At 39.1% G+C, this 13,143-nt stretch overlaps 1 protein-coding gene and 1 non-coding gene across 6 annotated transcripts in view; both read left to right on the top strand.

The window, feature by feature from the left end:
• The first annotated feature begins 175 nt into the window (after positions 1–175).
• Uchl5 (ubiquitin C-terminal hydrolase L5) overlaps positions 176–13,143 on the top strand; it is a 35,010-nt gene continuing 22,042 nt past the window's right edge. For 3 of the 5 annotated variants that reach the window (XR_003736182.2, XR_003736181.2, XM_028884619.2), the window contains exons 1-3: positions 192–397; positions 6,912–6,975; positions 8,273–8,378. Coding sequence is in view for 3 of the 5 variants with exons in the window: in XM_028884619.2 (XP_028740452.1) it covers positions 322–397; positions 6,912–6,975; positions 8,273–8,378 (246 nt within the window). In the remaining 2 variants the exon portion in view is untranslated. Of the gene's footprint in view, positions 398–6,911; positions 6,976–8,272; positions 8,379–13,143 lie in introns of all 5 variants that reach the window. The other 2 variants (XM_028884618.2, XM_028884617.2) reach the window with 1 other exon arrangement.
• LOC114703763 lies at positions 1,880–2,014 on the top strand. The gene has a single exon (XR_003736184.1). It is a non-coding gene; the product is annotated as a small nucleolar RNA U109 (small nucleolar RNA).

The raw sequence follows: 13,143 nt of genomic DNA, 5'->3' as shown, positions 1-13,143 counted from the left end.
ACGGATCCTGAGAGGCCGAGGAGGAGGGGGAGGGAGGAGGAAGAGGGAGGAGGAGGAGAGGGAGGAGGAGGCGGAGGGAGAAGGAGGAGGAGGAGGAGGCGTGTCGACGTCTCCTGGGTGGCTAGAGCGTCTTTCCGCGCCCCGTCGCGCGGCAGGTGACGGCGCCCGGAGGCTGTCGGGAAGTAGGCGGGGTGACGTGGGGTTGACGCTCGGCGGCGGGTTTTGCTGAGGTCCGCGGCCGGTCGGTGGCGGCCGCTGGTGCTCGGGGGCTTCGGAGAGCGCGCGGTGTGGCGTGAGTGGGGGCGGCGTGTGGCCGGGGCCATGACGAGCAATGCCGGGGAGTGGTGCCTCATGGAAAGCGACCCCGGGGTCTTCACCGAGCTCATTAAAGGATTCGGTGAGCACCAAGGGGACCGTCCCTGGGCCGGGGGTTCCGGGAGGAGGTCCGCGTTTTGGGCCAGGTGGTCTCACCTGCCGCCACCGGCGCCCGGCGTCGGAGAAGTGACTGCAGGGACTGGAGTCGGCGTGCGTGGAAAGTAGGGCTGCTTCTGCGGCCGCGTCCTCGGCCCCGGGGCAGCCGCGTCTACGCAGTGATCTGGGGAGCCACACCACGAGGGGCAAGGATTCCCACCCCCCACCCCCCTCTGCCTGGTGCGCTGCCGTCTTCTCCGGACTTGGGACTCGACTTGAACGGACTCGAGCGTCTGCCTTCCCTGCCTGCCTCCCTCCCTCCGCATCTCCTCCGTGCTTCTCTTGTCCTTTCCAACTGTCCCTTCCCTGCGGAGCCTCCCGGTCCCCGGTTGGGTCAGGTGCATCGCCCCGGCCGTCGGTCGTGCGGAGCAGCCGGTCTTATAGGGCGTGTGTTTTCCAGGGTGGTGTCTGAGGCCCCAGGCGCCCGGGAACTCGAGATTCTAGTTTCTCAAAGCAGAAGTTTCACCTTTCATGTGTGGGCACCTCTTCCGGACCGCCACCGATGCCGACTACGCCGGCCTGCACGCTGCTGCCCCAGGGTCTTTTACTCCCTCCCTTTTGGCTTCCGGTGAAGTGAGTTTTCTTGAGGTAGTGCTCTCGCCTAGAGGCCACATGCTTACCTCTGAATTTCTTTCCGACTTTATTTCCTTCCGTACCAGTCAACCAATAGGACGTTTATCCTTACTTTCCTCATGTTCCCAGCCTCTGTGGTTTTTTTTTCCATTTTAATTTTTTCTCAAGTATTATTTTTCAACTTTTATTAAAATTTGTACCTGAGATAGAGCAAACATTAGTGTAGATCTTGTTTCTTGTACATGGCTGAGTATTTGGAATATTACCTAGCATATGTTCAACTGTACCTCCGGCATATGGTTAAGGATTGGGAAATTTTAATGTGACTAACCGGATTGCTGCTCTGAAGAACTGAGAGTTCAAACTATAGTAATAGGTGTTCTTACATTATGAGTATACAGGAAGTGTTTTAGACATATAGATCATGGAGGAGCTGAGCAAAAGGAAGCATAATTTCAATTTAGTTATCTGAACGTAGCTTACGGAGCAGCTAGCAAAGTCACTAAAACATGGTATAATGAATGGGCGGGAAGAGACTAGATCTTGGATGGAAAGGTAAAGTCCTGCTAAATTATATACTCTATTGTATAGATTGGCTTGTCCTGCAGTCACTGGGGACTTAGTCCAAAAAAGACTTGAATGGAGGTCAAAACTATTAAAATAAAATTAGTTTGTGATTAAGATTGATTATGCCTATAGTGTTCATAGTTATTATGATAAAATGAGATGAGAAAATCGTTTTGAAAATGGTAAGTCTGTGGGAGATTGGCCTGACATTAAGTCATGGGCTACAGAGGAAGTAGAGTTAGTGTTTACATAGTATTTCAATTTCAAGTTGCATGTGGAAGTACCTTCTCCTCCTTCCCTTTGGAGCAGGAATACATCCAGAACATGCTACATTACATGAGGAGTTCTCAGGGCTGTCAGCCTTGCAGCAGAGGTTGAGTGGTAGTATATTTCTCCTACACAAAAAGAAAAAGTAATTAACAAGACTGCTGGTTTACTGAATGCAGGAAAGAAGAGACAGAAGTGACTAGTTACTAGCCTGAGTGGCTAATAAAGTGCAATTAGAAGACTAGGCTTGAGAGGAAAGAAAAATTAGATCAGTTTTGATCATCTACTGAATTTGAAGTGTTTGCAGGTTTAGTGATAAATTTTACCTTCAGAATCTTGTTTGTTTTTCGAGACAGGGCTTCTTTGCGCCCTGGCTATCTTGGAACTCACTTTGTAGATGAGGCTGGCCTTGAACTCACAGAGATCTGCCTGCCTCTGCGTCCCAGTACTGGGATTAAAGGTGTGTGCCACCACCACTCACGACCTTCAGAATCTTAACCGATATCATTTAAAAAGTTAGTTGGCTTTCAGAGATAGTGGCCCAAGTAAATTTATTTTTAAGTTAATACTGCAGTCTAGGGCTGGTGATAAAATAAGAAAGTGCTTGCTGCCCAAGCCTGATAACCTGAGTTGCGTCCCCAGAAACCATGGTAGAAGGAGCTAACCCCCTCTGAAAGTTGTCCTCTGAATTCCACACACTCATTGTGGCATGTGCACATTAGTACTCTTACACACATACACAATAAAAAGAAAGAATGTAGTTCATAACCAGCTATTGTTTTCAGTTTCACGTACACATTTGAAATTAATTTAGACATTAGAGTAATAATACAGAATGCATTTCCACGCATTAAATAGAAAGCAATAGTTATTAATGGGTTGGTTCCTAATGTAGAAGAACTTTGCAAAAAGTTAAATGGAGGTAGTTTATATCATCTGCTTCAAAGGAAAACTCAACTTTATTCCAATTTTTTCCATCTTTTTCCTGCCCAGTTCTTGTATTTACAATAGGGTTTGGGAGTTAATTCTTTTGAAAGTGAAACGTCTGCTTGCATTATGAATACTACTGCAGATTTCTTTGAAATGAACTTACTAACATTGACTAGGCTAGTATCTACTCTGTATATACTTTTAGTTCACTGTGTTGATCCAGGTGTAGCAAGGTACAGAGGTCTTTGCCATGAGAGAGGAAGTCTGGTGTAGTTTCCTCATCTATAACTACTGGCCCATGCCTTAATACAAATATGAATTACTTGGGTCCCACGTAGTTCCTTGAGATTAGGTCTCCTGTGATCACATCTAAGGTGTATTTTACTTTATGCTGAGGAAAGAGATAAGTTAATACTTGGCTTTGATACAAGAAATTTAGTTTTGGGAGGTTTATAAGTATTGTTTATAATTATAGGGATCCCCCAGGCAACACTGGTTCATTTAAAGGATGAGTTTCTAAGTTAAGGCTCTTAGTTAAGTTCAAATTGTATAGTCCTTTTTTTTTTTAGAGAGGTTGCGTATTCACATCACCAGCCACATGGCATGTGTATAATGTATACAGTGATCATGTATACAGTGGGTTAACTGAGAATGGGGTTTAGGAAAACTTATGGGAGTGTTTTTTTTGTTTTTTTTTTTAGTGGGGGATGTGGAAACTGGAGTCATCCCTACTGCTTTTGATTGACTTGGTGATGTTAAGAGAATGAAATATTGTTGTGAAGCCATCTGTTAGAAGATAGCATAGCAGTTGTTTAAGGCACTCGCAGCATTTTGGGAGAACACCACCAAAGTATTTTTCATAGGGAAGGGTGCTCTGTGTGTATTTTTAAGAAAATTATTTTTCTCTACAGTTTGGAGATTCATCCCTGATAGCTATACTGTTGGTTTGGAATATGTGAGTTTATTAAGTATATAGCAAGCTAAAGTAAGAAAACACATAGCAAAAGATGGAGAGATAAACATCAAATGGGGATTGGAGAGATAGCTCAGTGGTTATGAACATGTATGCTTATAACTGCTTATAACTCCAACTCCAGGGGATCCTTCTGGTCCCAAGGACCCCTGAACTTGTGCGTATGCACACGTACAGTTAAAAAATAAACACTTTGGAATAAGTGTCATCGTAGGCTGAAGAGTTAAGTTGACTGGACAGTTAAGAGCACCAGTTGTTCTTCCAGAGGACCTGAATTCCATTCCTAGCACCCACATGGCAGCTCACAACTGCCTGTAACTCCAGTCCCAGGGGATCCAGTGCTCTAGTCTGACTTCTATAAGCACCAGGTGTGCACATACATACATGCAGGCAAAACACATAAAATAATAAAATAAATAAATCGTAAAAACCCCCAAACCAAAACACCATCAAATCAGCTTCTCAAAACATTCAGTGGAAATCCACTGGGGAAGTCCCTTTGAGGTAGCTGACTGGAGTTCCCCAGAGAATTCTGAGCAGAGCAGAATGCCCCCTCCAGTGAGGCTTCCAGGTAAAAGAACAAATCACAACATTCACAGCATCCAGCAGAAACTAACTGGAGAAGTTGAAGCCAATTTAATGATGTTTTACTATCTACCTGTAACTTACTGATTGTTCATTTACTTTGACTTGCTATATATTTAATAAAAGCACTCATTCAAAACCAGATGTATGACTACTGTAAATCATTCTTCAGACCATACGAAACATTTTTTTTTTCTTGGCCAGTCATGGGAGGCTGATGCAGGAGAATCACAAGTTCAAGGTCAACTTCAGTTGATTAGTGAAACTCTAAGGGGGGGAAAAAGAAAAGGAAAATATTTTTGAAATTAGATTTGGAGTTTTATGGTTCTTAGAACTAACTGTACCAACATAGTATGTTAGTGCATAAATATTTAAAAAATTCTGTCATTTTAATTTTAGAACCTCTTTAGAAGAGTGTTCTGCTTTGGATGACAGATGATCATACGGTATAGGATTTAGTTCAATTACTTATGAAAATGTTCTCATAAACAGTAGTAGTAATGAATGATCTGTCTTGTAGAATATGTTCCATGTATCCTTCATATATGCATCCTGCTCTGTCTTTGATTTGTATGTAGTTATCTATTGGATCATAGGGCTTATAAGTGTTACAATGGTTTATTAATGTCTGTCCTTGCCAGGGCGTACTACAAAAAGTATTTAGTAAATATTAGAAGTTCATTAACTTTGAAAAGTCTTCCCTCAACTTTGTGTGTCTATGTGTGTGCTTAGTATGCATGTGTTCATGTTTGTGGAGGCTAGAGGTTTCTTTAGTTAGTGTCCACTTCAGTTTTTGAGATAGGTTCTCCCATTGAACCTGGATCTCACTTGTTTTCTAGGCCAGCTAGCTGGGCAATAAACTCCAGAAATCTGCATGTCTTTTGCCACTCGCTTGTCTCCCAAAGCTTAAGGTTACGGTAGCCTGCCCTCTTAGGCTTTTTTGTGGAACTGGGAATCCAAATTCAAGTCCTCCTGCTTGTGTGCAGGGACTTTACTGCCTGATTTTTCTCCTCAACTTTTTATTTAATATATATTAGGAGACTTAAGTTCTTTGTGTTTGGCATTTTCCCCCTTCCCTCCTCTGTGTATAACTGTAAAACATTTCTTTTTTCTTTTTATTTTGCTTTAGACAAAACAGATACTGACTTTGATTTGTATGCGTATGAGAAAAGCAAAGCTCAAACTTGTTACCTTTTTTGTCAAGTTTGAGCTTCAAGACAACCAGGTGTGGTAGCTCATACCCATAAATTCAGCAAGGAACATGAGATGAGGAATTTGAGCTTACACTTGTGTTTTGTGCTAAGGATTGAATGTAGGTACTTTGCCATTGAACTAGAGAACCATTAAAATAGTTTTTTTTTTATAGGAGGTCTGAAGGGTTTTCCAGTACTCACTTGAAAATAATCAGGAATATTAGATTTCTAGACAGCTGCAAGCAAATGTGGGTTTTAATTAGTAGGGGAATTCAGGCATACAACTTAATATCCTGAATACTCATCTGTTAATCATATTCTGTAGGTATTAGAGAGTGTCTATCCCAAACGGTTTACATACAAGAGACACTGGTAGGCATAGTCATTTTTATGTATTGTAGTACTAGCTAACATCTGGTGGCTTTCAGTGTTAGGCACTATATAAATACGTCTTATTTACTCTCTCTCTAATTTGTGTCTCACAACAGTTGCATGAGGCTGAGGATGTAGAGGTAAAATGGTCATACATAGTCAATGGTTGAGCCAGGATTCAAATTTAGCAAGTAAGAGGCTGAGTGCCTACTACATGACTGCTATGGTGCTTCTAGAATGAGGTTTCTTAATTGGAGCTAAAACACTATTGGTTAGATAATCCTGGAGACATCCTTATGTTGCCTAGGCTGGCCTTGAACTGTATTCAAATTATCCTGCCTTAGCTTTCCTGGTACCTGAAACTAGAGATATATTATCTCACCCAGCCAGATAATTTGTGTCCTGTGTAATGTGGGATGTTTATCATTATCTCTTCCTACTAGATGCCAGTGGTAAGTCGTCCGTACTCTCCAGACTAGTGACCAAAAAAAAAAAGTCTATAGACATTGTGCTGTCCAGGGGAGCAAATAACCATGTGGAAACCAGTGGTCTAGAAGAGTGTGCTTGGGCTAGGGAAAGAGGTTAGTAGAATATATATGCTTGGAATGTATCAAAACTAAAGATTGAGTGTTACAGTTAAGTGCTGTTCTTTCACGGAAGAAGAAAGTATATACTGATTTAAAAAGGAAGTTAAGGACAGCAAGAAACAAAAAGAGCCAGGGACTGAGATGCATTAGAAGGCAGAGGTCACAGGGCGCTGATGCAGTGTGAACAAACTCTTGAAACTTCACTCCCGTGCCTTCACAGTAAGTCACTGGGAAACGAAGCAGAGTGGGACTTGGCGTGTTAACAGCTTCACCTTTTTCATAGGTCATGTCGTGTTGCCCTGGCATGTGTCTTTCTTTTAGTTAGTGCATTATTTATTGGTAAAGGAGAAAATGAGTTATTTGTTTTCTAAAGAAGATAATTTCTTGTTTCAGGTTGCCGAGGAGCGCAAGTAGAAGAAATATGGAGCTTAGAGCCTGAGAGTTTTGAAAAGTTAAAGTAAGTGGAGTTTTAGTGGTATTTACCTACATTTCAGCACACTTGTAAAAACACTCAGATTTGTTTGTTCCTTTTACTTGAATTATTCTAGGTTGAGTACATTTAGTTAGTTAGTTTGTTTTTGATCCTGGCAAGTGATGATAGTTCTAGGCCAGGCCAGCCTAGACTATGTAGTAAGATTCTGTCTCTACGAACAAACCAACAGGAAACATTGACTGTAGCTACAAATGGAGGACCAGATGGGTTTTCATTTCATTTCATTTCAAGTCTTCCAATGGGGACAAGAAATGGGCTTTTCTAAGGGCAAATGACAGCTGGGCCTGCTGCCTCATTCTTTGTAATCTCAGTTTAGGAGGCTGAGGCAAGGGACTGTTAGGAAGTTTGAGGCCAGCTTGGCTATATAGTAAAGTCTTACCTGGGCTCTAGAGTGAGACTTTGTCACTAATAAAGTAAATAAAGGGGGAAATGGGTGCTTACAGCTGCTAACTGTTTGTAGTAGTAAGAAAAAAAATGAGTTTCTTCCTCCCGCTTTTATCTTCCTCATAGAAAGAGATGAGAGACTCATTCTGGTTGAAATTAGGAAAGGTCAAGAGGTGTCATTTGAACTGTATTTTAAAATATAGTAAAGGATTCTTTTTTTTTTTTTTTAATTTTGAGAAGGAAGCTGTCAAAGATAAGAAATCTTAAATAATGACTCCATGTTTCATTAAGAGCGAGTGACTTCATTACGTCTGAGATGGCAGTAGCCATTCAGACTGTAGTTTGAGGACTACATAAATTCAATAATCATGCAAGTGTGTCCTGTCAGCTGTTTTTATATAAACACCCTATAGGAGCTTTATTTGTACATATTGGAATTTGATGTAAATGAATAGCTTCCAGTTTTAAAATGTTCTTTATTTTCAGTTTCCCTTGTTTGTTTTAAGACAGAGCCACATGTAGCTCAGGCTGGCCTTAAACTCCTGGCCTTTTTCCTTCTACCTCCCAAGTGCTGGGTTTGTAGGCATGTGCTACCACACTCACTCAGTTATTTTTCTATTTTGTAAAGTGAATTGATAAAAGATAAAAAAGCATTGCCTCCAGATTTGAGAAAACAACTTTATATAATTCTGTTCTAAATGATCTAGGTTTTAGTTTCAAGCCAACTTTCTAATGACTATAAGTGACTGTTTTAGTTAAAAATTTTTATATTCACTTAATTTAGTTAGTTTGTATTCTCTTTGTTAAATAGCTGACTATGACTTAATATATTGATGATATGGCTTTGGTGTTGCTAATTTAGTTTTTTATTTTGTAGGCCAGTTCATGGGCTAATATTTCTTTTCAAGTGGCAACCAGGAGAAGAACCTGCGGGCTCTGTGGTTCAGGACTCCAGACTTGAAACAATATTTTTTGCCAAGCAGGTATGGTCTATAGATCCCTGAAAAATTGCATGAGCCAAAGGACTCTATGTATTTGAGTCTATTTTAGTACTTTCTTTTGTTGTGGGTCCCTTTACACATTTAAAGTTTATTTCCAGAAATTACTTTTGGATTATCTCTTAGTATTTAATGTATTATACAGTAAAACTGAGGCATTTAAGAAGTGATCAGAGGATTAAAATTTAACAAGATTGTTACATGTTAATGTAAGTAGCTTGCGGACAAACTCGGGGCCTCTACCATAACAAGCAGCCATTTTATAACTAAGTAATTTTGTGAGCCTCAAATAACATATTTTAAATGAATATTTAGCTGTATTTACCAAACCAGAATTTGAAAGTGGTTAAAAAAATTCATTGTTTTAATCATCTTAAATGTGTTAATACCTGGGTTATTGCCACATAGATTCTCTTTTGTTTCCTCATGTAGTCTCTCTTTGTTTGGTTTGCTTTGTTTGAAGTAAGTGAAGAAAATCTACACTTCAATATGTGTGTCGTTAGAAGGAGTAAAAATTTTTTTAGGTAACTGTGATATTCTTTGACACTGTATGAGAACTCTAGAAGTGTTATTCTAAAAGTTATGTTGAACTGGTTGAAACAAGCAGGTCGAACTGAGTTGGAGGCCAGACTGGTTAGTATAGTGAGTACAGGCTCATGTGGGACTACACAGAAGACCTTGCTTCAAGAACAAAAAACAAACGTTAGTTGCTTTGTGATATGGGCCTTTTGCTCTGTTAAATTCCTTTGGATTATTTTACCCTTTGTCATTTTTGATTCTACATGATTGTATAGCAATGCTATTTATTTGGAAAACTTACTGTTTATATGCTTCATTTAAATGTTGATTTGATTGAACTGAGGATTGTAGCAAGTCACATTTGTTAAAGTCATTCTCTATATTATTAGAAAAATAATGTCATGAAATTTGTAAACTACGGCTTGTTCAGAGTTTTTTTTTTTTTTTTTCCGAGACAGGGTTTCTCTGTGTAGTTTTGCGCCTTTCCTGGAACTCACTTTGTAGACCAGGCTGGCCTCGAACTCACAGAGATCCTCCTGCCTCTGCCTCCCAGTGCTGGGATTAAGGGCGTGTGCCACCACCACCCAGCTTTTATGCCATCAACAAGTGGAAAAGCAAGGGAAAAGGTAAAAACTATGCTAGTTAGAATTACGAATAGAAGTAACTGAGCTTAGAAAGGATCTTTGTTCTTCGTAGAGATTCATGTCACACTTTGAGAACTGCTCTTGTTTATACAGTGATCAGAAGAAAGTTAAATCTACATTAGAATTCCTCTGTATATCTGGCTCATTGTTTGGAAAAGTTGAAAAAGAGAATAGTTAGTTTAATTTATTAGTGGGATCAGTGTTTGAAATCCAAGCCAAAAAGTTATTTAGTTTAAAAATTGTGATTGTTTCTGTCATGTACAAAATTAATACATTATTTCCACTCATACCTGTTAGATCAGGCTCTCTCTTTGGTAACCTGTCTGCTTTTTTCTCTTCTGTTTATTTGTTTATTTATTTTTGGTCTTTTTCTGTTTTCCTTTAATTTCCGAATTTCATAGCTTTAAGAGAAATTAGAATTTCTTTGTTCTTTCTGGAAAATATGCTTTTATTATTGAGTTAAAAATCACTTCTTTCTAATAGTATGGAATTACAATTATGAACATAAATATCTTTATAATCTCACACTGACCACAACTAGCCACTTTTAGTAGTTTGACTCATTTAATCAGTAAGTAGACTATGTATCTATTATACACATTGTAAGTGTTTAAAAAATATATTGAAACTGAAAGAGTTCATTGTTCTTGCTTCAGAGATGGCCACTGTTAAATTTTTATATTTTTTCTTTAGGCCACTGTTAAATTCTTATATTTTCCTTTATGTTTCTCTCTCTCTGTATTCTTTCTATGTCTGTATTTGCTGTTTCTTCCACATTAGACTGTCAATCTGAGAGCTGAGAATTTTGTTTTAAAATATAGTACATGGTATATAGTATGTATCTAGTAAATGGAGACTGAATTGCTTGTAACTAAAACTAGCAGGACTAAAGAAATTTGGCCCACTAACACCAAGACATGATTAAGATGTGTGGTTTAATCAAGCCTAACTATGTTTTTGTTGTGGTAGTAGGTTTTATTGTTGGTGTGGTTTTTTTTTGGGGAGGGCGGGTAATCTCACTATGTAGCATAGACTGGTTTGGAACTTGGCATTCTGTCTCACCTTCCAAGTGTTGGGATTACAAATATGTGCTACTAATACTTGACCAGAGACTTTGCTGTTGGTAAAGAGAGTACTTGATACAAAAAAGATGATACTATAGTAAGAATTTATATAGTGGTATTAATTGATCTGGTATTCTTTGATTATTTTCTTAGTTATTCATTTTATTTCTTTTTTCATTCTTTTTATAAGAATACTTTTTGAGATTAAAAAAATTGTATGTGAGTGTTTTACTTGGATGTATATGTATGTATCACATGCATGCATTGTCTGCAGAGGCCAGAAGAGGGCATTGGATCCCCTGGAACTATAGTTATTGTAGCTTAAGTTTTTTCCAGACCTGCCCAGCCCCATGGACCCCACAACCGCTTATAAAATAATCACTGAGAAGCTCATATTAATTAGACTGCTTGGCCATTAGCTCAGGCCTACCATTGTCTAGCTCTTACACTTAAACTCACCCCATTTCTGTTAATCTATATGTCGCCACATGTTCCATGGCTTTACCTGCTGCCTTTATATGTTGCTCCCTGGACAGTAGGCTGGCGTCTCTTCCTTAGCTTTCCTTTTCCCAGAATTCTCTTCTCTGCTTGTCCCACCTATACTTCCTGCCTGGCTACTGGCCAATCAGCATTTTTATTTATCAATCAATCATCGCAACATATGTTTACAGCATATAGGACATCCCACAGCAAGTTACAGATGGTTGCTAACCACCATGTAGGTGCTGGGAATCTAACTCTAGTCCTTTGGAAGAGCTGTTAATGCTCTTAACAACTGAGCCATCTGTCCAGCCCCCTGAGTTACATTTTTATCTTAATATAATTTACTATTTTATTTGTATTGTACTATTATTATACTATTTTTAAGATGTCAAATTAATGGTTTCCCAATATTATGTTTCATGTGAGCCTGTGAGGAGAATTATTATATAAATACATCATCCTTGATTTTATGTTTCAAGGACTTAAAGGCTTTCAGTGAAGAGTATATAGGCTTTTAGGAATATTTTCAGAAAACTAAAAATTGAATTTGAACTGGATGTGATCATACGTTGAAGGCTGAAGCATTACATTGCAGTACTACTATTGTACAAACTTGTCATGTTACTGACAGCTAAGGCATGATTACTAACTTCCTTTCTATTTGTCTGACTACATCTCTTCTGCCTTTTAGGAGAGAATTGATTGAATAGTTAGAAAGACTCGGGGACTTCACTAAAAGGTGTTACATTCACCAGCTATGGTTTACTAGAACTGGTATATAGATCAAAATCAATAAAGGAGAGAATTGTGTGAAGCAAAATCCAGAAAAGTTCCATGGGTGGAACTTGCAGTTATATTTTTGCTGTGGTGTCACAGACTGTACTGACTTTTCGCTCAACACATATTGACAGTATGGAGGGTATTGTCTTCAGGGAGATTCTGACTGATTTGTAGTGGTAATGGTTTTTATAGATCTCATTGGTTTTTCATGTAGATTACCTTAGTCTTCTGCCCATAGGAGACAGAGCTGATAATGCTGACCCAGAGTCCCCACTCTAAGGCACATTGTTAGAATATGAGTATGGCACAAAGCCCTATATAAAGGCATCTTTCCCAGGCATCACTTTTCAAGACCCCCTAGGTAGAGTTGGACCAAGGAGTCAAACTTTTGAGGAGTTATTTGCTGAATAAATAGATAAAGGATTTGACCTTGTTGAGGAGGTCTGCACAATCTGTTCTGAGTAAGAAGTAGTTCAGCTGAAACTGTAGGTTAAGTAGGTATTACGTAGAGGAAGAGGCTGAGGGTTATTCCAGACTAATAACAGCTTCATGGTAAAAGGAAGTATAACTACTGGAAGATACTAAAAGGCTGGTGTGCTGGTGTAGCTAATTATGGAGAGCAGTGGGGAGATGATGTCATGAAATAGGAAGTTGAGTAGGCAACATGCTAGTCAGAATCAGGTTAGGCTAGATACAGGTTTAGAGAAACAGTGGTCTTACAGTAAGTAATCAATTTCCTCTTTTATGACCACAAACTTCAAGGCAACAGTTTTGTTTCTTTGTGTATGTCTGCTATTTCAGAGTTTTCTATATGGCTCAAGATCATTGCCAGAGTTTGGTCATTCTAACAGTTCCAGATGCCAGATGGTAGAAAGCAGACAGCACACTCTGTTGTCTTTATGGACATTTACAGAATTTGTCATATGCTTACTTTAAAAAGTTAAACAAAACTTAGTAACTTGAGTTAGCAAAGGAAACTAGCAAGATTGTCTTCATCCAATCACTGTGGACCAGGCCAAAATTTGGGCGTTCAGCTCTTACACAAAAAGAAAAAGGTAGATACTGAAGAACAACTATCGGATTATACCTGAAGGAAAGGGACAGGTCACGTAGTGTATTTTAGGTTGAGGGACACTTTCCCTTTTTAGTTTGCTTATTCAGCATCAGTGATACATTTTAGAATTGATACAGTGAAATAAATAAGTTTCTCAGGGTTTTCAAATATTCTTTGAGATTCAGGGACAATAAATCAGTATTCCT

Source organism: Peromyscus leucopus, chromosome 15, assembly GCF_004664715.2.
Source record: "Peromyscus leucopus breed LL Stock chromosome 15, UCI_PerLeu_2.1, whole genome shotgun sequence".
NCBI lineage: Eukaryota > Metazoa > Chordata > Mammalia > Rodentia > Cricetidae > Peromyscus > Peromyscus leucopus.
The sequence above is the reverse complement of the archived record's forward strand: the minus strand, read 5'-3'. Positions and strand labels throughout refer to the sequence as shown.